We start from the raw sequence: 24,093 nt of genomic DNA on the forward strand, positions 1-24,093 counted from the left end.
TACAGGAGAGTGTTAGAAGGCTTTATATGGAGGCCTATTACTCACGGCGCGAGGTTTCAAACAGGATACAGAAGGCAATGTTTAATGAATTTAAGGTGTGTGTGTGAAATAGAACATGAAACTGTAAGCTCTCAAGCAATGGGAGGAGCCAGGGCTCTGACCGCGTACCTGTTGAAGAATGAGTCAGTGACTCATAGGCAGTGGCTTAGTTAAGGGAATCCACCGGAGCCGGAGCGAAAGCGAGTCTTCATAGGGCAATTGTCACTGCTTATGGACCCAAACCTGGGTGATCTATCCATGACCAGGATGAAGCTTGGGTGAAACTAAGTGGAGGTCTAAATCGACTGATATTGAAGAATCAGCGGATGAGTTGTGGTTAGGGGTGAAATGCCACTCGAACCGAGAGCTAGCTGGTTTTCCCCGAAATGCGTTGAGGCGCAGCAGTTGACTGGACATCTAGGGGTAAAGCACTATTTTGGTGCGGGCCGCGAGATATATATATATATATTATTTTTTTAATATGCTTTAATTTATTAATTATCCAACGCTATTCATTTTTTTCCAACTTTGTGTACTTGGAAGCCAAAGTTCAATATGGTTATTGTGACCACTTTTGGGAGGAAAGCGAGCGCGAGACTGTCTAGCTGGCTAAAGAAAGCCCGGGATTCAAGGACACCTAGGATTTGGATGTTACCATATGCCTCTAAGGACTTGTGTTGGTATTGGGATACCTATAAATTCAAGGCTTTATCTGAACAAGCAAAAAAAGCGAGAGGCACTCTTAAGGGTGGCTCGTTGCACACTAGAGGTGCAAAGAGTGTTGGAACAATTACGATGGAGATGATAAATTTCTAAATTTTAACTTTTAATTCATATAAATTATTTGTTGGATAAATATTATTTAATTAATATCATCTAAAATTGTATTCTTATTTTTATGAAAAAGAATTAAGGCACGTCCCTTTTTGTAGTGAGGTTTTCAAGAGGACTCATGTGAAGAAGAAGATTAATAAATCAGATTTGGATGAGTGAGTGGAGGAAAGAGCCAGACGATCTTATGTAAGTTATTTAAGATAAATAGTTTATATATACATATATATATATATATATATATTGATGATAACTTTTATTTTTAATATGTAGAGAGAGTATGATTGCACGTGCGTGAGATGGGCTATTCGGTTCAGCTCATGCTTGAAGAGTCCACTCAAATTTGAACTAAAAAAGTGGTAGGGGGACTCATAAAGACATAAACTATGGGATGGGATTTCAAAATGACGTATGATGACTCAAATCAGGTCTAGAAGGTATTTGATTGTCACGCCAAGCCGAGGCAATTGATGGTGTTCAGATAGCTGCTATGTCGCAACAAATCTCAGAACTTACACATGCATTGGTAGTGTCTGAGACAAGAAGCATTGTTGAACAAAAAAGCATGAACGAAATCACCGAACAAATCAAAGAACAACTGCTCAATTTCGCCCGCCAGCCTAATTATGCGTCCCATTTTTCAAGAGGGTCCACTTCTATCGATGGTACAAAGAATGATGACAATGAAGAATATATAGAGTCCATCCCTTAGCTAGCATCCCTTTAATTACTGATCATTTTGGATTTTTTTTACTAACTTTATAAGTCTTTAAATTATGATTTTTGTGATTTTGAATGTTTAAACCTCGCCCGCCAGCCTAATTATGCGTCCCGTTTTTCAAGAGGGTCCACTTCTACTGATGGCACAAAGAATGATGACAATGAAGAATATATAGAGTCCATCCCTTAGCTAGCATCCCTTTAATTACTGATCATTTTGGAATTTTTTTTACTAACTTTGAAAGACTCTAAATTATAAGTTTTGTGATTTTGAATGTTTAAACCTCACCCGCCAGCCTAATTATGCGTCCCGTTTTTCAAGAGGATCCACTTCTACCGATGGCACAAAGAATGATGACAATGAAGAATATATAGAGTCCACCCCTTAGATAGCAACCCTTTAATTACTGATCATTTTAGATTTTTATTTACTAACTTTGAAAGACTTTATAATGTTTAATTAATTTTTTTATTATATATTTTGTGTATTGTCTTTCTTGTTTGAATGAACTGAATTCAATTGAATTGAATTTGATTAGAAGGTGGGCAGCACAAACTATAGTTTCTGCTGTAAAAAATCTTGTAGAAAAGCGATGGACTGTGTCGCATTGTCTATCGCTTTGCTCTTCATTGTTCTTTAATATGAAGAACAACATGACGGACATCGTCTCTTTTCTGGAAAAAATGAAAATGAAAAAAACGAAGCGTTCGTTGTTTTTGTCAATTTTAGAAAAACGATTAAAAGCAAACGGACTGCGTCGTTTTGGAGCAAAGTCCATCGCTTTTCGAAATGCGTCGAGGAAAAAATGACAGACATGAATGCATTGCTTTTTCGTCTATTTGACAAAAAAAATGATGCAGTCCGTTCCTTTTGGCCATGTTTTTCGACAGTTTTTTAGTAGTAGTAGTAGTATATATATATATATATATATATTATTATTATTATTATTATTATTTTGCTTAGTTAGGTAATTTTCTCTAAATAGGACGTAGTATCACCTATTTCTTCCTATATTCTCTCCATTTTATTTTGGGGATTACATTTAAATTCTTATTATTTGGTTCCTTTATTCTCTTATTCATAAATCATATCAAAAAAAAAAATCATTCAAGAACCTTAATTGTTTTCAAAGATATTAATTGATTGAAATGACATTAACTCAGAAGAAAAATAAATAAAAAGTTTTAAATAAAATAGAAAGCTCAAAGTGAAAGAAAATTGCAAGAAATTCAAAAAAAAAAGGATAAACGGGCTAAAACAAGATGAGTTAAAACTAGTGGGGTTAGTGTTAATTTTTTCATTCCCTCCCTGTCTCGTTTATTATATTTTAATTTTCATGCATAAACTTTTCTATATTTTAATATTTTTTAAAAAAAAATTCTAATTTCGCCGCTGTTATGTTGGAAAAGGACGGTTTAAAATTAATTTTAATTTTATAGAGAAAAAAAATTAATTTTAGAAAAGATGAGTCGTCACTTAATTTTTTAAAGAAATTAAGAAAACTTAATTTAAAAGACTCTAACAGATTTAAGTCTTAAAAATTCAAAGAAAAAGATACGAGATTCTTATTTCTACTTTGAGAAGGTGTTAAGCATTCAAAATGGCCGCTAACGTGCAGTTATCCGATGATTTGAAAAATTATTTGACTAACTTTGAGAAAAAAAAATAATCTTAAGTAAGAAAAAACAATCACGAGTCTAATTTAAAACATTTAAAGTAATTTTGAAAATGAATACAATTTTAGCCAAAATAAACTAAGTATCCTTTAATCCTTTAAAAAGAAAAATAAGGTTGATGTAGTTTAGCTAATTAAGAAAATTGATCAAATAAACAAATGAATAAAAAGTTGATAAAATCATTTAAACAAATAAACCAACATCAAAGAAATTAGTTCTTCTTTTGGAGAAATTAACTAAGTTAAAATAGAATAAAATTAGACAAGTAAATTACAATCAAAGAATATAAAAATAGAGGAAAGAATAAATTTGGGCTCCTGCCCAAGTTCAGATTATTGGGCTAATAGGCCCATTTTTATCCTTCCCAGTTTGCTGTTGTATACACCAACTGTATATCAATGTATATCGCCTGTTTTCCACATTATACTAGGTGTATACAACACTGTATACATCCCATTTTAGACTTCCGAGATCCCTTTTCAGCTTTCAAAATCTGTTCATCAGCTTCCATTGACGAGGTTGACTTGATATTTGGGTTTTTAAATAACCCGAGATGCGCAGGAGAAAAAAGAGAGTCCAACGGACTCAAACCGAGGGAGTCCATGCAAGAAAAAATAATAATAAGGATTAATACTCAATTCATATCATAGGTAATGAGATCAAGCGAAATATTACCATGAATTAAAGGAAACTTAATGCTCCGGATCATTAACAAACACGCATTAACACTAAAATGATGACTTTCAACTAGCACACATCATAACTGATATTTTTCTATATATATGTATATTAAAAAAATGAGTTTAGACTTATCAATTTTTTGTTTAAACATGGATAAATGTGAACTCACACGACAGATAGAGGCCAAAACAAAATTAACACTAAACTATATTCTCACAAATGATATAAATTGAAAGGCAAACCAAAAGAATAAGAAAAATCGTTTAACGAAGGCTTCAAAATGATAGTCATAGAGTGAACCCCATCAAACATCCTACTGGCCTACTATGAAAAAATAGGAATGGGAATGAGTTTATTTTGATGCAACTTTAGCAATGAAAGAGTTGAAACAGGAGCTACAGTACACATAAATTACACATGTATTCAATAGTTAATTTAGAGAAAGATCAAAACCAACACTCACATATATATAATGACAAGAAATCAATTTTTTTGAGATTCATTTTACAACAAAGAAGACCAACGGAAATTTCTAAAATATAGGAGGAGGAACAAGTCATTTTCCTTATACTTCAAATAAGAACAATAACTAAGATTTTAAAATGAGAAAAAGAAAATTTCTAGATAATTACTAATCTAACCCAGTTTATCATGCAAAATTTACCAATACAATACTAGACACACTTAAATAGAAGTCGTATAAATTTAAATTAACTTATATTCAAAAAGAAGATAATTGTTAAGATTCAAATGTGGTACACAACTAAAGCCATAAAGTTTAAAAAAAAAAAAAAAACGACAGAGGCATTCAATTTATTTAACTATTCTACAGATTATGAACATACTTTATACTAAAAAGAGACGTAAGCTGTTACAATCAAATAACTAACATACCCGTTTGAATGGGTTTAAAAAAAATAACTTTTATGTATAAAGTGATTTTAGAACTTTGAAGTGCTGAAAGTTATTTTTATAAATAAGCAATTGAGTGTTTGGATAAAAATGGTTAAATGAGGAAAATGATGTGAATTTTAGAATTAAAAGAATAGTTTGAAAATTTAGTTAAAAGGATAATTTGAGAATTTAGTTAAAATATAAGGAATGTAAAAGTAATTTTCATGTAAACAAAATGACCTTAAGCACGAAAAAAAAGTTAGGAATAAAAAGAAGGCTTTAAGTTTATTTTTAATATTGCCCTTTTTGATTGCAGCGGACTTCGAAGCGACTCCACCACCACCTATAAGCCGAATCCAGTGAAGTAGAACTCCGAATTCGAGAAGAACTGGAAAACTCAAGCTTTTTATGCTTCTAAGTTAAGGTTTCGTAGAGCTATTTGAGAGATTTTCGTTTTGAAATTCTCTTCTTTTAGATCAATTTTCTTAGAATGAACCCTCCTCTTTATGACTACTGAATACTCTATATTTTCAATGGTTCTTTTTTTTTTTTCAATGAAAACAAGCGTTGTATTTATAGCCAAAAATAATTGATTTGAATTTCAAAATGAGCCGCCTAAGACGGAAAAGATCAAATTTTACAAAAGTTAAAGAATATCAAAACATATCCCTGAAACTCTGAAATTGATCTAAACAGCTTCTGATTCGGATTGAATTTCGGACAAGAAAATATGACTCAAAGTCAATAATGAGGGTTCTATGAAATCTCAGAGATGGAGAGAGAATAGAAAGAAATTACCATTTGAGCGGTGAATTTGCGATGTTTGTCCGAAAAATTGAGGGAGAAGACGACGCGTATGTGCGTGTGTACGCGGGTTCACTGGTATAAATTGTATGGTGTATGTGCGTATCTGATAGCATATGCTGAGGTCTTTTGTTGGGAATGAATTAAGTGGGAATTGTGATAATGGGTTACTGTATTGGTGGGCCTTGGAATTATTGGATTTAGAATTGGGGTAATATGAGTGTGTTGGTTGTTGTTGTCGTGGGAATGATAATTGAATAAGCTATGGGGTTTTGTTGTATTACATAAATTGGGTTGGTTCAGATTTTTTACAAATTAAATTAAGTTATTTGTGTTGGGTTATTAAATTTATAAACCAAATCAAATCAAACTAATAAAAGTCGAGTTTTTCGATATCAATTTTTCTCGAGTTTTTCGAGTTTTTTCGGGTGTTTTGGATTTTTTCAGATTTCTCGGATTTTTCATAGTATCTAATAAAAAGCACATAGCAGTGCTTTTTAAAAAGAGTTCTATTACAAAATATCAACATATAAGATGGAGGCAAAACATTGTTTGAAGTTTTAACTTTATAATATAACTTTATAAGATGAGTTTTTTTGTATATTATTTAGATGGGCTTCTCAAGTCCAAAAATATAAGAAAGAAAACAAAAATTATGGAAAAAAAATTAAAAATATTTATAAATTATATTTTAATAATTTTTTTTATGTATAACATAATTTAAAAATAGTATATCTATAATCGGGTCGGTTTGGGTTCGGTTTGACTTTTTTTAGTTAAAACCAAACCAACCCTATAATGGTCGGGGGTTTTTTCCAAACACCAAACCAAACCAAACCACTAGTCGGATTTGTTTTTGGTTTGATTCAATTTATCGATTTAGTGCGTTTTATCGATTTGTTCTGTACAACCCTAATATACGTATAATGGTGGAAAATGGATTATGGTGTAATTGTGCTTTGGTTAGTGTGGTGTGCTGTTGGATTGTAGTATTGTATGGGTGTAGGATTGGTATATATTTGTAGGAAATTGTCTAGTTTAGTGCTATGTATTGATGTGTCGTAGTTTTGTAATTGGGTAGGTTAGGTGTTATTGGGTAGGAAGTTGTTTAGTTGTAGGTATTAATTAGGAAATTCTACTAAAAATTTAATGGGACGAATTAATATTAATTAATTAACGAGCTTCTTAATCTCGACAAAGTAAAATAATTAATTTAATTTTTAAACTAATTAGCCTGAATAAAATCTATTAATTAAGCCAAACTATTTAACAAAATATTTAACTAAAAAAAAATCTTTTTGAGATGAATCGCAAAAGTAGTCATTAAGGATTTGACTATAGATAAATATATATGTTCCAAAATTATAAAAATGACAAAATTAATTAAGAATAACAAAAAAAAAATTGAATTTTTGCAAGCAAATTATTTTAAAATTGTTTAAAATGAAGAAACTCAATTAATAATTTATGTTGTAAAGGGTCAAAATTGGGTGTCAACAGCCGCTATCGTTTATCATCGTAGAATCATATTCACTTCATTCTTATTTTGCTAATATTGAAAGAAAAAAATATCGCCAAAGGAATACCATTCCTCTGGCTAAGTAATACATCTTTCAAAAGGAAACGTTACCTTTAATTTTCCTTACCTTATTTTTTCAAAGTGAGTATTCAAGGCAGATAACGTAAAAAAGTAGGAAGAGAGAAAAATATTATTTCTCTTAAAAGATGAAATACCATAAATAAGAACCTCTTTATTTATGAAGAAAAGCTAAATTAGTTTAACTCTAACTTTTTTCTAAAAATAAATAAATAGACACTATAATATACAAAAATATGTTTATATAACAATTTAGAAATTTGTTGTATTCCCACAAATGATAAGACCTTTATTTTATTAGAAAAAATTCCTATTTTTAGAAAAAGAAGAAACAAATTTGTGTTTTTTGTAATGAAAGCAAGACAGAGGAATTAATGTTGTGGTGTTCAAAAAACATCTACGTCCAAACACCGTTGATTGAAATATGTCATTTACCTAAACACAAAGTGGAGGTCTTTCATTGGTAGGAAAAAGATAAGTAGTACTTAATCAATCCTTCCCATAATATTAAAAGATGAATGTTCCTTGATGTTTCCTACATGTTTGAAGATAAACAGTAATTAGCTATTTCTAGAATCTATTTATTTTGAAAGATAATTTTTAAAAGAAATACTTTGGTGGGAAATAACTTGTATTTGATCAATAAATTTTTAAAACACTTTTTGAGCAATAGTATTTTATAAAAGTGTTTTAGGTGTATTTTATACTTTTAGGGAAAAGTTTTTTTTTTTTAACTTCAATAAAAATCAGTTTGTGTCATTCTCTAAAAACACTAAAATTTTGTCAAAGATCTCATTCTTAAAAAATAAATACTTTTTTTAAAAAAAATAAACACTATTGAAAAAAAAAATAAGCTTGACCAAATATACTACTCCCTTTGTTCCTATTTACTTGTCAAATATTTTTTAATTTGATTTTTCTTTTTACTTGTCATTTTTGACAAATCAAAAAATATAATTTTTTTTCTTCCTATAATACCCTCAATTTATTAATATTGAGTTAATGTCTTTAAAAAATGTTGTGAGTAAATACGTTTAAAACTCTATCAATTAATAGAGGTAAAATAATAAACTCACTATACTAATTATTGTTTTCTTAATAAATGTGTCAAGTCAAAATTTGACAAATAAATAGAAATGAAGGGAGTATTAACTAAGAATTATGATTCATAAAGGAAAAATATTTAAATATATGCTTGAAATATTCGGTTTATTTTATGCCATTTGTTGCGTTTTAATTCAGGAGAGCCCACATCGTTCATATTTCTCCCTTTTCCTAGCAGTCTCAAATTTGGCTTGGACATTTGTCACGATTTATAAGCCATAGACAAACAAAATGCCAATTAATTCCAAACTATCAAATTGCTCCTGGTACACCATGCCATATCAAAAATAATTTTTAGTAATAATTAATTAATAATAATAATTTAATTATTATTAAATTTATATTTTTAGAGGCAATTCACGCTCTTTATAAATGTCCCTAAAATTTATAGCGATATTGAATTTAATGACAATTAACTAGTGTTGATAAAGGTTTTAACACTTTTTGTTAATGTGTATATTTATTACCATTAAAAGTTATTTTTTGTTGTAGTGTCATTTGCAATAATTTAATGCATGTCCTTGAATAATTGAAAAGTTCAAATATATCCCTTATATATTTTAAAATTAAAAGATCAAAATACCCCCTTAGTTATTTTCATTGAATTATTCAACCAAACCACCCCCTTAGTTATTTTCACTGAATTATTCAACCAAACCAATTGTTTCAGGATGTTATGTAAATAGAAAAAAAACTATTAATAAAAGGGATACATTAGAGGTTAAAGATAACGATTGATATTTCTATGCACTGAAAGGTAAATGGAGAACAAATATAAAGCAAATCACAAACATTAAAGTATATTTCAACCTTTTCTCATTCATAAACTATTCATTCAGTAAACAACGAGTCTTAGTTCAAAGTAGAAAATTTTGAATAACTTACGCTTAACCTGATATTTAAATAGAGAAAAGTAAAAAGACTAACGCATTATATTTCGAAGAATGCAATTGGTCCTATAAGCTGATCCCAAATAACAATCTAAGGATTATTATGTGTTAGGATTGCTTGCTTTAATGAATTTTTTTTATCTTTAATTCTTGTTACTCAGGGTATACATTGATTTGGTTTGATTTGGTTTGATTTTTTATTAAAATATAATTAAATTAATTATGTCAATTTATTAAATTTATAAATCAAATCAAACTAACCTAACGTTGATTTTTTTGATTCAATTTTAGTTGGTTCTTTTGATTTTCTCAGTTTTTTTATTTATAATTATATCATGATTGAAAAAAGATCAAATTGAAGAGATTGTTTTCTTGATTGTGCGATTATATTGCTTAATGACATCTCAAACACACATGAAAAAAATAATTAAAAAAAAAAGAAAGTAAGATGTACAATGGCATCTTCAACTTATCAAAAACTCGTGAAAAGACAATTCATGTTAATTTATTTAGTCATATTACAAGCCCAAATATAAAATAATATATGTATAACATTGAAAGTTATAAACTAATTTTTAAAATACTTACAAAGCATATTGTAATAAATATTTTTTTGTGTAAAAAAAATTAAAATTATATATGTACTATGTCTATTTGTTTGGATTCGGTTCAATCTTTTTTTTTTGTTAATACCAAACCAAATCAATAATGATAAATTTATTTTTTTCAACGCCAAATCAACCAAACCAAACTACAAGTAGAGTTTTTTTTTTCAATTTGACTTGATTCATTGGTTCGATTTGACTAACAGTTTGGAATAAATATTTTTAGTAATATGGATAAATAATATAAAACAGAAAAATATAAGAATACTGCGAAGCTTAATGACACAAGCTAATTAAGCATTGTGCTTTTTTTTTTTTTAATTCTAAATTGAGGGTAGGAAAAAAGAATTAAGAAATTTAACTCTTATCATGAAAATTCAGATAATTAATAAACTGGATTATTAAGATTCTTTTAACCATTGTGTTAAGATATGCTGTGATTTGTTTTTTCTGTTAAACAAACCAAACATGAATTTTTGCTTGGATTATTTTATCAACTTACCATATTACCACCGACATGATTTCCTTTACTTTTTTTCTTTAGTCATCATCATAGTTATATGTTGGAGTTCTTTTTTTTAAAAAAAGACTTATCTAGGTCATTTGTTAAAATTTTGACTTATTTATATTATTTTTATTTAAAAAAGGCTCATTCATGTCATTATTTATAAATTAAAAATATTTTTCATTTTGCAAAACTATTTTATATACGTGGTCAATTATGATTCGGCCACATTATTGACTAAATTATTATTTGAAATGGAAAAGATTCAAATATGTCATCAAACTTTGAAAAAATGTTTATTTATGTCATCCGTTAAAAGTTTAGCTCATCTATGATATTTTTGTTAACAAATAATCGTATGAATGAACCTTTTCTCAAACGAAAATGATATAAATAAGCTAAACTTTTAACCAATAGCATAAATAAACCCTTTTAAAAATCAATGACATATTTTAATTATTTTTTTTTATAATATTTATATTAGTGATGATGGATGTCAACATCTAGCATTTAATTATGGACGGAGCGTGAATGGTGGTTAAATGCATACCCTTCAAAATTATGTAGTATAGATAAATTAAATATTACTCTCTTCGTTTTAAAAAAATGATCTCCTTTTTTTAAAAATTGTTTCAAAAATAATGATCCTTTTTTTAGTAAAATTTTTACGTAATATATTTAAGCCATAAGATTAAATGATATTTTAATATATTTGATATAACTTTAATTTAGAATTAAAAAATTAAATTTTATTTTTATTTTTTAAAACTCCGTATTAAGTAAAACTAAGTCATTCTTTTTAAAACGAATGGAGTAATAATTATGAATATATATTTAATTTTATACGTAACACAATTAAAAAAAATCCACAATTTAAATCAAATTTCTACCTTCGCTGCTTCATTTAAATAGTTGATTCTCAAAGATACCTCTCTATATATACATACGGCTTCTATTGGTCTCCTCTCAACTTATTCTTATCTAAAGATTTTGTTTGTCAGCTCAAGTTTTAAAGTAAGGTAATTACTTTGATGAACTCCTCCTCCTCCTTTTCTTATGATGTAACGAATTAATAAAGCTTTGGCTCCTCTCTGAAAAAAGCGGATCAAAGATTTTTAGTTTATAAGTTTTGAATTTTCGTCTTAATTATACGATATGTTGTTTGGTTGACATTTGCCAGTGAAGTGGATTGGAGATGGCACAAATTTTGCTACATGGCACACTTCATGTTACTATATTTGAGGTTGATAAGCTCCCTACTAATTTTGGAAGAAGCATTTTCAATAAGGTGAAAAGTTTTATCCTTCCTTTAATTTCCACACTTCAATTTAGTATCCAAGAAAACATGTGTACTTTATTTTGGAGTGAATTTCTTGTCATATAATTAGTTCCATCAATGTAGCTACTAGCAACTGACAATTTTTCCATTAAATTATAACAAATCAACTGAAAGTATATGTGTGTAGAACACAAATATAGGAATGCAACCTTATTTCTTCTTAATTGGTTTGATTTAAATAATTTTTTCACTGAGTTTTTCTTAGGATTTTGGGAGATGGAATTGGTAAAGAAATAAATTTTGGGTTTAACTCAACCCAAAAAACGCGCTAACTCATCAATTTTTTTTATCTAAATTTATATATAAAGATCATTTATCTCATTAACCATTTCATTAACCATTTGCGTTTTAAGTATTTAGAATTGAAGAGAGAGAAGGGAAGCGTGCTTTATCTGCTTATTTGTGGACGGCAAGTAGGTGAGTTAGCGGTAGGGAATTTGTGGATGGCAAGAATTCAGTTAGTACAAATTTTGGGGTGATGGGGTTGTTGAAATTGAAAGTACACAATCTTTTTTTCTTCTTCTTTTACTTTTGATATTAACTATTAATTTCACAAATTATTTTCTAAGATTTTTTAAAAATACTAATAATCATGAGTATTATAATAAAATATGCACCTTTTTTTTATAAGAAAGCACAAAATTCATTATGAACAAATAAAAATTAATGAATGAGCCTATCGAGATTTTATGAAAACTTTTCTATCTCTATGGGATAGTGATAAAGTCTATGTGCATTTCATATCTTCGGATCGCACTTGTGAAAGTATGTTATTTGTTTTGTGTTAAAATTTTAAAATACTTAAAATAGGTTGGGGGAGTAGGCCTATATTTGATTGGCCCAAATATCTAAGAAAGATAATTTTGAACCTTGTGATTTAATTTTAAACGTTTCATGATGTAGTATATAACAAATAATAGCATACCATTAATATAATATGAATATTTTAAATCTTAATTATTTTAAATTTTATATTTAAACATAGGGTTACTCCAACCATTTTAATTAAAGTATAAAAGACATACATAGGGTTAATATTTAATTATAAAAAACCTCCGAGATGAATGAAAGTGATTGACATGACTCTCTAATTTTAACATTTTATATAATTTGTTTTAAATCATATATTTAAATAATATTTTAATATATTATACACGTTTTTAATTTAAAATTATAAATTTAAATAGAGAAAAGAGTCTCTTAATTATATGTACCAACAATAATCATTATAAAGAACACAAAAGAAACAAGACAAAACAATAGTGTATTTTTGGATGTGGTTGCACATCCACCACAACTTTTTTTTTTACCTGGCCCCAAAAAATGAATGATTTTTGGGTTTAAATTATTAAATCGGATAGAGCTACTTTAAGCTTTGATTTGACGAGGCTGATCTTTTTCCATGGCCCTTTTCCCACCCACCACCTCTTTTCTAATTTTAATAATAGTTGCAACATTTTGGTATATTACACGCTCCATTTCATTTTAGGTAACACATCTTTTTAAGTTCGTTTGAAAAAAAATGACACTTACAATTTGAAAATAATTAAATTTATATTCTTAATTAGAAGTTTCATAATAACACGAATGTTATGACTTGTTTAAGATAATAAGTTTTAAAATTTTTACAGGCACATATATACCATATAATATGTTTTAGATCACAAGCTTAAAAAATAAATTTATTTCTATTTAAAATTATGTGTTGATAAACCTATGTCACATAAATTAAAATGAAGAAAATACTTTTTTTCCAAATTGTTTATTTGAATTTAAGGCGAAATAAACTTTGACCAACATTTTTTAATATTAGTAGTAGTGATTGCAAATTACAGTAGTTTTCTCCTAATAGTCATTTGCCAACATCAGTTTTCCCCACCTTATTGTAAAGAAATAGAGGGGAGAATAACTGCTCACTCTATATGAAAATATTTGATTGCACATAACATTCAAAAAATAAGTAATGTATCTCTTAACAATGGGATAAAAACATGCAAAGTAGAAAAAATAATGTTATTATCAACAATTAAAAGATAGGGATTGCTAATGATATTTTTGTATGTTCGTATTAATTTTTTTAATCTTAAAATCTAGTAGAAGTTAATCTAGCCAAATTATAGGATACGATCAAGTAGAGAAACTCTATACCAACAAAGGTTGTAGTGGAGTGACAAGTAATTTTTCATTCTTAACCAAGAGGTATCGGGTTCAATCCCCCCTTGAATACGGAGTCGCCTTTGTTAGGAAGCGTTTTATCCCTCCACCCCGACTAATGTGGGACTTTATATATGGGTATAATGAATCGCTAATTCATTACTAAATTGCTTTTAGCTAACAATTTTTTTTATAATCCACCATTAATTTGTTGCAAATAAGATTAGTGATGGATTTTATTATTTAGCCACAATTTATCCTTTGCTAATTTCTAATTTAATAATACCAGTGACAAGAATCAGAATTCGAATCTCGTCTCATTGCCAAAGGAACATAAAATAATAGGCTAAAATGTATTTTTCAAAAGAAAAGGGAAACTTGAGGGATTCTTCCCTCCAGGTAAGAAAAATATTGTTTGTTTTCTTGAGAACTTTTTGTATGGTTTAAATAGTCTCCTAGTCATTTATGTAAAAGATTTGATACATTGATGATTCGGAATGCTTTTACTCAAAGTGAATATGATAATTGTTTGTAGCCATAATGTTATCCGTATTAAGATTAGCAAATCAGAAAAAATAAATATGAAAATTAAAAAAAATAGTATTTGAGTTCACAGAATTCATCGTGTGTCCTTAAGAAATTTAATCCCCTCACTGTACCCGAGGTTAAGGATTATTTCCTCCCAAGATAAAACGGATAAACTATTAAAGAAGTAGCGGCACCTCAAAATTCAATAATTTCAGAGAACTCAAAAGCCAGCAACAAAATCACACAAAGACTCAACTTTGTTTGTAAGAAAATATATGCAGAAGAGGGAGAACTCAATGAATTAAAATGAGAGAAAAATCCTCTATTTATAGATAACAAATGTTAGTATGAACATGTGTTTATTGTAGCTTATTGAAAAAGTCACAATCCTTCATAAAAGTCACAATCTTTCACAAAAGTCGCAATTCTTTAAAAAAGTCACAATTTTTTTGGAAAAGTCACAACCTTTTATTTTTCATTTACATTTTTAAAACCCAACAATCCCCCACATGAATGGAAAAATGACTATTGTTAAAACATATGCATAAAAACTGTGTGATTTGTAAGTAAGAATTAATTGCATCTGGATAAGTAGGTTTTTCTTTGAACTTTCCGTAGTGAACATATATCGGATATACTCGGTCAATCGGTAGATTTGATATCTTTGAACCGTCGAGCTTTGGTGTAAACCTAGACAACATAAGTCACACAATTAACCCTTTAACTGTTTTTGGTTCTCATTATTTTGTTCATTTCAGCCATGAACACTTCTTGGTTCATAAGTGCGTAGAGAACTGACCTTATCAGATTCTCCTTAAAGCAGCTTACACTTCACACTTACATAGATAATATCTAAATGTGTTATCCCATAGAAACACCATTTGCTATACCCTGTATCAGACTTAGATATCATTAAAAGGTCCTAATGCCTTATCCTTGCTACTGAACATTGTCGCATTATGAGAATTGATCATAAAAATTATTTTGATAATGTTGAACCGTCATCAATGAATTTGTTTGATCTCCTTGAACCTAGATCTTGGGATCTTCAGTCTTCTAGGTAGAGTTACCGCCACGATGATTTGTCCTTGGTGATAGTCCCATTTCCTTTGATGATCGCTCAACTCCCTCTCTAGTTAGGCCTTTTGTAAGTGGATTCGAGACATTATCTTTTGACTTTACATAGTCAATTGTGATAATTCCACTAGAGAGTAATTTCCTAACGGTATTATGTCTTCGTCGTATGTGACGAGACTTACCGTTATACATAACGCTCCTAGATCTTCCTATTGCAGCTTGACTATCACAATGTATGCATATAAGAGCCATTGGTTTGGGCCAAAATGAAATATCTTCTAAGAAATTCCAGAGCTATTCTGCTTCTTCACCGGCCTTTTCTAAGGCTATAAACTCAGACTTCATTGTAGAGCGAGCTATATATATTTGTTTGGAAGATTTCCAAGATACCGCTCCTTCACCAATGGTAAAAACGTATCCACTAGTGGACTTAGTTTCAGTTGACCCAGTAATTCAATTTGTATCACTATATCCCTCAACAACTGCTGGATACTTATTGTAATATAAAGCAAAGTTTTGAGTATGTTCTAAATACTTCAAAACTCGTTTCATTGCCATCCAATGATTTTAGTTGGGATTACTCATGTATCGACTCAATTTACTTATAGCACAAGCTATGTCTGGCCGTGTACAGTTCATAATGTACATCAAACTTTCCAACACTCTTGCATAATCCAACTGAGCTTGACTTTCACCTTTATTTTTAGCAAGATCAAGGTTCACATCAATTGATGTTTTTATACTTTTGAAGTTTAAGTACTTGTATTTTTCAAGTACCTTTTGGATATAATGAGTTTGAGACAATGCTAGACCTTGAGGAGTTTTGTGAATTTTAATTCCCAATATCAAATCGGCAACTCTTAGATCTTTCATATCAAATTTACTAGAAAGCATATGCTTAGTAGTATTTATGTTTCCAATGTCGTTACTCATTATTAGTATATCATCCACATATAAACAAACAATGACAACTTTGTTTGGAGTGTCTTTAATGTAAACACATTTATCACATTCATTAATCTTAAATCTATTTGTCAACATGATTTGGTCAAACTTCGCGTGCCATTGTTTGGGTGCTTGTTTTAATCCATAAAGTGACTTGACAAGTTTGCAAACTTTATTTTCTTTACCAGGAACCACAAAGCCCTCGGGTTGTTCCATGTAAAGTTCTTCCTCCAATTCTCCATTTAAGAAAGCTATTTTTATATCCATTTGATGAATTTCAAGGCCATATACTGCAACTAGTTCAATTAACATCCGAATGGATGTAATCCTAGTTACAGGTGAGTATGTATCAAAATAATCAAGACCTTCTTTCTGTCTAAATTCTTTGACGACAAGTCTTGCCTTATATTTGTCAATAGTTCCATCAACTTTCATTTTTCTTTTGAAAATCTATTTTGAACCCAAAGGTTTGTTTCCTGAAGGAATATCAACCAATTCTCAAGTATGGTTTCTCAAGATTGAATCAATCTCACTATTGACAGCCTCTTTCCAAAAAGATGAGTCCGCAACGGACATAGCTTCTTTGAATGTTTGAGGCTCATTTTCAAGAAGAAATGTTACAAAACCAGATCCAAATGAAGTAGATGTCCTTTGACGTTTACTTCTCCTTGGATTCTCTTTATTATGTACATTCTCCTTTGGTTCTTCTCGAGGTCATTTAGACCGTTCATTAGATACTTCAAATCTAGTTTTATACGGATAGATATATTCAAAAAATTCATCATTATCTGATTCTATTACCGTATTCTCATGAATATCCTGATGCTCGGACTTATGAATCAAAAATTGACATACTTTACTATTTGTAGCATATCCAATGAAAACACAGTCCACAGTCTTAGGTCCTATTGTGACTCTCTTAGGTTTAGGAACTTGAACTTTGGCTAGACACCCCACACTTTGAAATATTTCAAGTTTGGTTTTCTTTCTTTCCATTTCTCATATGGAATAGATTGTGTTTTGATGTGAGGAACTCTATTGAGTATTTAATTTGCTATAAGGATGGCTTCCCCTACAAGTTTTGTGGTAAACCTGAACTTATAAGTAATGCATTCATCATTTTCTTTAAAGTTCAATTCTTCCTTTCTGCAATTTCATTTGATTGAGGTGAGTAAGGGGCAATAGTTTGATGGATGATTTTATTTTCCAAACATATTTCTACAAAAGGATATTCATACTCTCCACCTCTATCACTTCTTATCATTTTTATTTTTTTATTCAACTGATTTTCAACTTCAGTTTTGTATTGTCCAAATGCTTTTATTGTTTCATCCTTACTATTTAATAAATAGACAAAATAATATCTAGTGCAATCGTCAATAAAAGTTATAAAATACTTTTTTCCACCACAAGTTGGTGTTGACTTCATATCACAAATGTCTGTGTGAATCAATTCTAAGAGACTGAAATTCCTTTCAACAGATTTATAAGGATGCTTAACATACTTAGATTCAACACATACTTGATATTTTGATTTATTGCACTCAAAGTTAGGCAATACATTTAAGTTAATCAGTTTTCGCAAGGTTTTATGATTGACATGTCCTAAACGTGAATGCCACAAATAATTTGACTCAAGTAAGTAAGAAGAAGCTTGAACTTTATTATTATCAACAACCATTACATTTAGTTTGAAAAGACCCTCAGCGAGGTAGCCTTTTCCTAAATACATTTCATTCTTACTGACAACTATTTTGTCTGAAACTAAAACACACTTGAATCCATTTTTGATAAGAAGCCCGACAGAAACCAAGTTCTTTCTCATTTCTGGAACATGACAAACTTTGTTCAGCGTCACCACCTTACCGGATGTTATTTTTAGGAATACTCTACCATATCCTTCAACCTTAGCCATTGCAGAATTTCTCATATAGATAGTCGCATCAGGTACGGTAGGAAAATAAGTAGCGAAGGCTTCTCAGACCGCACAAACATGCGACGTAGCTACTGAATCAAGCCACCATTCTTTGGAATTTCCTACCAGGTTGCATTCAGTCATCATTGCACATAAGTTTTCAACATCCCCATTTGTATCAACCATATTTGCTTGACCTTTCTTCTTTTCCTTCTTGGGAGCACGACATTCCATAGCCTTATATCCAGTTTTTCCACAGTCTCCTTTGAACTTTTTTTTGCTAGGATAGTTCTTTGGTCCAAAAGTTTTTTTCTTCTTCTTTTTTAATTTATTTGGACCATCCTCAACAATGTTTTCTCCCATAATTGTTGAGTTTCCTCTAGCCTTCTTTTCGGCAACCTTGTTGTCTTCCTCGATCCTAAGACGAACAATCAAGTCTTCAAGAGTCATCTCCTTTCGCTTGTGCTTCAAATAATTTTTAAAGTCTTTCCATGAAGGAGGTAGTTTTTCAATAAACGATGCTACTTGAAATGTCCCATTTATGACCATACCTACAATGGATAATTTAAAATCACTACTATATTCAACAATTTTATCAATATAACTATTGAATTTGATCATACCTTCTGTCAGGAGATCATGAATAATGACTTATAATTCTTGGACTTGAGACATCACAGTCTTGCTATCAACCATCCTATAGTCCAAAAAATTTGCAGCCACAAACTTTTTTAAGCCTGCATCTTCAATTTTGTATTTCTTCTCAAGAGCATACCAGAGTTCTTTAGAGGTTTTACAAATACTGAAGACGTTATACAAGCCATCTTCCAATCCATTGAGTATGTAGTTCTTGCAAAGAAAATCAGAATGTGTCTATGCCTCAGTCACAATAAACTTTTCGTTGTCAGGAGTTCCTTCTTCTAACACAGGAACATCTTCATTTATAAATCGTTGTAGACTGAGTGTAGTTAGATAGAAGAACATCTTCTGCTTTCAACGTTTGAAGTCAATACCAGTAAACTTTCTAGGCTTTTCTGCAGTAGCCATTGCTGTAGAAACTGGTGTTCTACTGGTTGAAGGCATTGTGTTTGCTTCAAAACTTGATACATTTGTATCACCCATTCAAAACTTGATATATTTGTATCACCCATTCTGTTTGACAAAACAAAAGTAGTGTTAAACAACAGAATAATCAAATAGGGATTTTTGTTCAACTCGATGAAGTTTTTATATTCTTCAAATCAGTATTAGATTCAAACAGAGTAGAAAATCATAAAACTCGCTAATTATTTCAATCTAATTGAAACCAAACAACAAGAACAAGAATTCTTATTGGATAAAAAGTTTTCTAGGAAAAATATATAAAACTATTGCCATTTTAAGCCCATTCTTGACACCAATAAAAATATTGAACCACCATCAATATTATTATATATATATATATTTTCTTTCTGAAATATGAGCAGTCACGGAGTGCCTTTGTAAATTCTCATTCTTAGCAACAAAGTGCACTTGTTCCAAATTTCTTAAATAATAATTTCAATCCTTTGAAAGATACCAGTGACATTTGAAAAATCACAAAAAAAATTACTAGTAAAATTAAATGACACAATTAGAAAAGTTTTCAGTGGCTTCACCAAACAACTTTGCCACATTAACCATTTTTGTTGTCATTAAGATGCAATTTTCATAATGAGAGATTAACAATGTTGATATTTATTAAATTCCTTAAGATTGTTATCCCTCCTGTATTAAGGTTAGCAAACCAAAAACAATAAATATGAAAATAAAAAAAAAGTATCCGAATCCACAAAATTCACTGTGTGTCCTTAAAAAATTTAATCCCCTCACTGTACCCGAGGTTAAGGATTATTTCCTCTCAAGATAAAATGGATAAACTATTAAAGAAGTAACGATACCTCAAACTTCAATAATTTCAGCGAACTCAAAAGCTAGCAACAAAATCACACAGACTCATCTTTGTTTGTAAGAAAATATATGCAGAAAAGGAAGAAGTCAATAAATTAAAATGAGAGAAAAATCCTTTATTTATAAACAACAAAGGATAGTATAAACAAGTGTTTATTGTGGCTTATCGAAAAAGTAACAATCCTTCACAAAAGTCACATCATTTCACAAAAGTCGCAACTCTTTAAAAAAGTCATAATTTTTTGGAAAAGTCACAACCTTTCGAAAAGGTGACAACCTTTCATTTTTCATTCACACCTTTAAAACCCAACACATAATACATTAATATGTTATTTTAACTTGGCTTCGGTTGATATCAATATCCTTCAATTTTGGGTGTGCACAAGTAGACACTTAAATTTGTATGAAATTGAACAAGTAGACACACACATCCTGCGTAATTATCACGTAGGACGCCTCATAAGATGGATGTGTCTATTTGTATAATTTTATACAAGTTTAAGTGCCTACTTGTGCATACCCAAAATTGAAGGATATAGATATCAGTTGAAGCCAAATTGAAGGCACATGTATGTATTATGGAAGCTTGAGATAATTCTTTTGTGTACATTACTAAAAGAAAGAAGAATTAGTGATAAGACATATTAAAGTTCAATAGTGATAAAAGTTCTAATATTTTAGCAAACAGTTACAATTATACAGTTTGACATGTTAGAAGATAGTAACAACATTGTTTACTTATTAAGAGTTTCATACTAATGTACTTATTTTGTTGTAGGTGGTGGAAGGCATTGAGGGAGCTATTGGCTTGAACACGAAATCGTCAACACTGTATGCAACGATTGATCTTGAAAAAGCCAGAGTTGGCAGAACCAGATTGCTGGATGAACACAAAAATCCACGGTGGTACGAGTCATTCCACATTTACTGCGCTCATATGGCTTCCGACGTCATATTCACTGTCAAAGTTGATAATCCAATTGGAGCTGAACTCATTGGAAGAGCTTACTTGCCAGTTCAACAATTGATAGATGGAGAAGTCGTCGATGAATGGCTTGAAATCCTGAATACAGAAAGAAAACCCGTGCATGGACACTCTAAAATCCATGTGAAGTTGCAGTATTTTGATGTCACGAGGGAGTATAATTGGAATAGAGGGATAATGGTTACAAGATTTCCTGGAGTTCCTTACACATTCTTTAGTCAAAGACAAGGATGCAGGGTCACCCTTTACCAAGATTCTCATGTTCCTGATAACTTTGTCCCGAAAATTCCTCTTGCTGGTGGCAAGTTTTATGAGCCACAACGATGTTGGGAAGACATTTTCGATGCCATCACTAATGCAAAGCATTTGATTTACATAACTGGATGGTCTGTTTATACGGAGATCACTTTGGTAAGGGACACGAGAAGGCCTAAGCCTGGTGGAGACATAACGCTCGGAGAGTTGCTTAAGAAGAAAGCTAATGAAGGTGTGAGAGTTCTAATGCTAGTCTGGGATGACAGAACATCGGTTCCTGTGTTGAAAGAAGATGGGCTAATGGCTACTCATGATCAAGATACTGCTAATTATTTTCAAGGCACTGAAGTAAATTGTGTGTTGTGTCCTCGAAATCCGGATGATGGAAGAAGCATTATTCAAAACATAGAGATTGGGACAATGTTTACTCATCATCAAAAGATTGTAATTGTTGATGGAGAGTTGCCTAATGGATACATGGAGAGGAGGAGAATTGTGAGTTATATTGGTGGTATTGATCTTTGTGACGGTAGATATGATACACAATTTCACCCCCTTTTCAGGACTTTGGACACAGCACATCATGATGATTTTCACCAACCAAATTTCACTGGTGCTTCAATTGAAAAAGGGGGACCAAGAGAGCCTTGGCATGATATTCATTGCCGAATAGAAGGGCCAGCTGCTTGGGATGTGCTCTTCAATTTTGAACAGAGGTGGAGGAAGCAAGGTGGAAAGGACTTGCTTATAAACCTAAGGGATATCGATAATATAATCATACCACCTTCACCTGCTATGTATCCTGATGATCATGACACGTGGAATGTTCAAGTTTTTCGATCAATTGATGGGGGAGCAGCTTTTGGCTTCCCCGATGCTCCTGAGGAGGCAGCCAGGGCTGGTCTTATAAGTGGAAAGGACAACATCATTGATAGAAGCATACAAGATGGATATATTAATGCCATTCGTCGAGCAAAGCATTTCATTTACATTGAAAATCAATACTTCTTAGGAAGCTCCTTTTCATGGTACTCCGATGATATCAAGGATGAAGACATTAATGCTCTACAGTTGATCCCAAAGGAGCTGTCTTTAAAGATAGTGAGCAAAATTGAAGCAGGGGAAAGGTTTACGGTTTATGTTGTGGTTCCAATGTGGCCAGAAGGCCTTCCTGAGAGTGCATCTGTACAAGCAATACTGGATTGGCAAAGGAGGACTATGAAAATGATGTATAGCGATATAATTCAAGCTCTAAAAGCAAAGGGAATTGTGGCAAATCCTAAGGACTACTTGAGTTTCTTTTGCCTTGGCAATAGGGAAACAAAGAAGACAAGAGAATATGAGCCCTCGGAATCACCAGAACCCGATTCAGACTATCAAAAAGCTCAAGAAGCCAGACGTTTCATGATTTACGTACATGCCAAAATGATGATAGGAAAGTTCAATTAGCTAGAAATCATTGCATATGTGATCATATATTTCCAAAATTAACTTCTCAATATTTTTTTTTGTGTGTGCGCAGTGGATGATGAATACATTATCATTGGATCAGCTAACATCAATCAAAGGTCAATGGATGGTGCAAGAGACTCAGAAATTGCAATGGGAGCCTACCAACCATTTCATCTATGTGTGAAGGAGCCAGCTAGGGGTCAGGTTCATGGGTTCCGAATGGCATTGTGGTACGAGCACTTAGGCATGTTAGACAACAGTTTCCTTCAACCAGAGAGCGTAGAATGCATCCGAAAGGTGAACAAAATTGGTGACAAATATTGGGATATGTATTCAAGTGAGAGCCTCATTCATGATTTGCCTGGCCACCTTCTAACTTATCCTATTGGTGTTACTGAAAATGGAGAGGTCACTGAAATACCTGGAGTAGAATTCTTTCCTGACACCAAAGCACCTGTTCTTGGTACCAAGTCTAATTTTCTTCCTCCCATTCTCACAACCTAAACCTCCAACTTTTAATTTGTTCCATTCATTTTCTAGACATATGTTATGATTGTGGAGTATATGTTAATAAGGTTTCTTATTTAAGGAAAGAAAAGTTTACTATCACTGCAGGACGCGGTGGAATGGTAAAGGTTTCTCTACCCTTAATCAGAGGTTTCAGGTTCGATATTAGGGAATGGAACCCCTATCCCTTGGTAGGGTGCACTACAAAACCCCATAGTGGCAGCATTTCTACGGAAGTTTGTGTAGTTATGTTACTGGTTGCCAATTACTTGCCACTACTACTTGTGCTTTCTACAAGTGATGTCTCTGTCAAACAATTTGAATTGTTAGCTTATTGAGAATGACTTCAGTATCCTAAGGTTTTTAAAGAATTGCATTTCATTCAAGTAAAGATTGGTGACCTCAATTTTCATTTCAGTATTTCAAGTTACTTATAAGCAGGTTATAAATTAGTAGCCCAAGCAGCTTCATCGAGCTTGAATGGCATCGTGTTAAGAAGGTTTACAGCATCCTCAAGGTGACATAATTGGCTAAATAGATCAAGCAAGCAAGTGAGCAAATTACTTCAAAATGGTCATCTAACGATAGCAAATTTTCTACCAAAGTCACGTTCGTTAAAATTAGTATCAACAAAGTCACTCAAGTTAGAGTAGTTTATCG

The 24,093-nt window shown here is 31.0% G+C and overlaps 1 protein-coding gene and 1 long non-coding RNA gene across 2 annotated transcripts; one reads left to right on the plus strand and one right to left on the minus strand.

The window, feature by feature from the left end:
* Nucleotides 1-3,471: 3,471 nt before the first annotated feature.
* Nucleotides 3,472-5,861, minus strand: LOC129889322 (uncharacterized). The gene is made up of 2 exons (XR_008766880.1): nucleotides 5,641-5,861; nucleotides 3,472-5,230 (listed from the first exon to the last, which is right to left on the minus strand). It is a non-coding gene; the product is annotated as an uncharacterized LOC129889322 (long non-coding RNA).
* Nucleotides 5,862-11,257: 5,396 nt separating this feature from the next.
* Nucleotides 11,258-23,785, plus strand: LOC129889321 (phospholipase D alpha 1-like). The gene is made up of 4 exons (XM_055964576.1): nucleotides 11,258-11,366; nucleotides 11,528-11,635; nucleotides 21,013-22,907; nucleotides 22,995-23,785. Exons 2-4 carry the CDS (start codon nucleotides 11,543-11,545, stop codon nucleotides 23,428-23,430), a joined length of 2,424 nt encoding a protein of 807 aa, XP_055820551.1. The 5' UTR covers nucleotides 11,258-11,366; nucleotides 11,528-11,542; the 3' UTR covers nucleotides 23,431-23,785.
* The last annotated feature ends 308 nt before the right edge of the window (nucleotides 23,786-24,093 follow it).

Source organism: Solanum dulcamara, chromosome 5 (assembly GCF_947179165.1).
Source record: "Solanum dulcamara chromosome 5, daSolDulc1.2, whole genome shotgun sequence".
NCBI lineage: Eukaryota > Viridiplantae > Streptophyta > Magnoliopsida > Solanales > Solanaceae > Solanum > Solanum dulcamara.

What these genes read in the sequence shown, in the direction of transcription:
- LOC129889321 (XM_055964576.1), top strand. Translation starts at nt 11,543, where the DNA reads ATGGCACAAATTTTGCTACATGGCACACTTCATGTTACTATATTTGAG. An exon ending in GAAGAAGCATTTTCAATAAG is followed by an intron (nt 11,636 to 21,012) that starts GTGAAAAGTTTT and finishes ATTTTGTTGTAG; the next exon opens with GTGGTGGAAGGCATTGAGGG. An exon ending in GTACATGCCAAAATGATGAT is followed by an intron (nt 22,908 to 22,994) that starts AGGAAAGTTCAA and finishes TTGTGTGTGCGC; the next exon opens with AGTGGATGATGAATACATTA.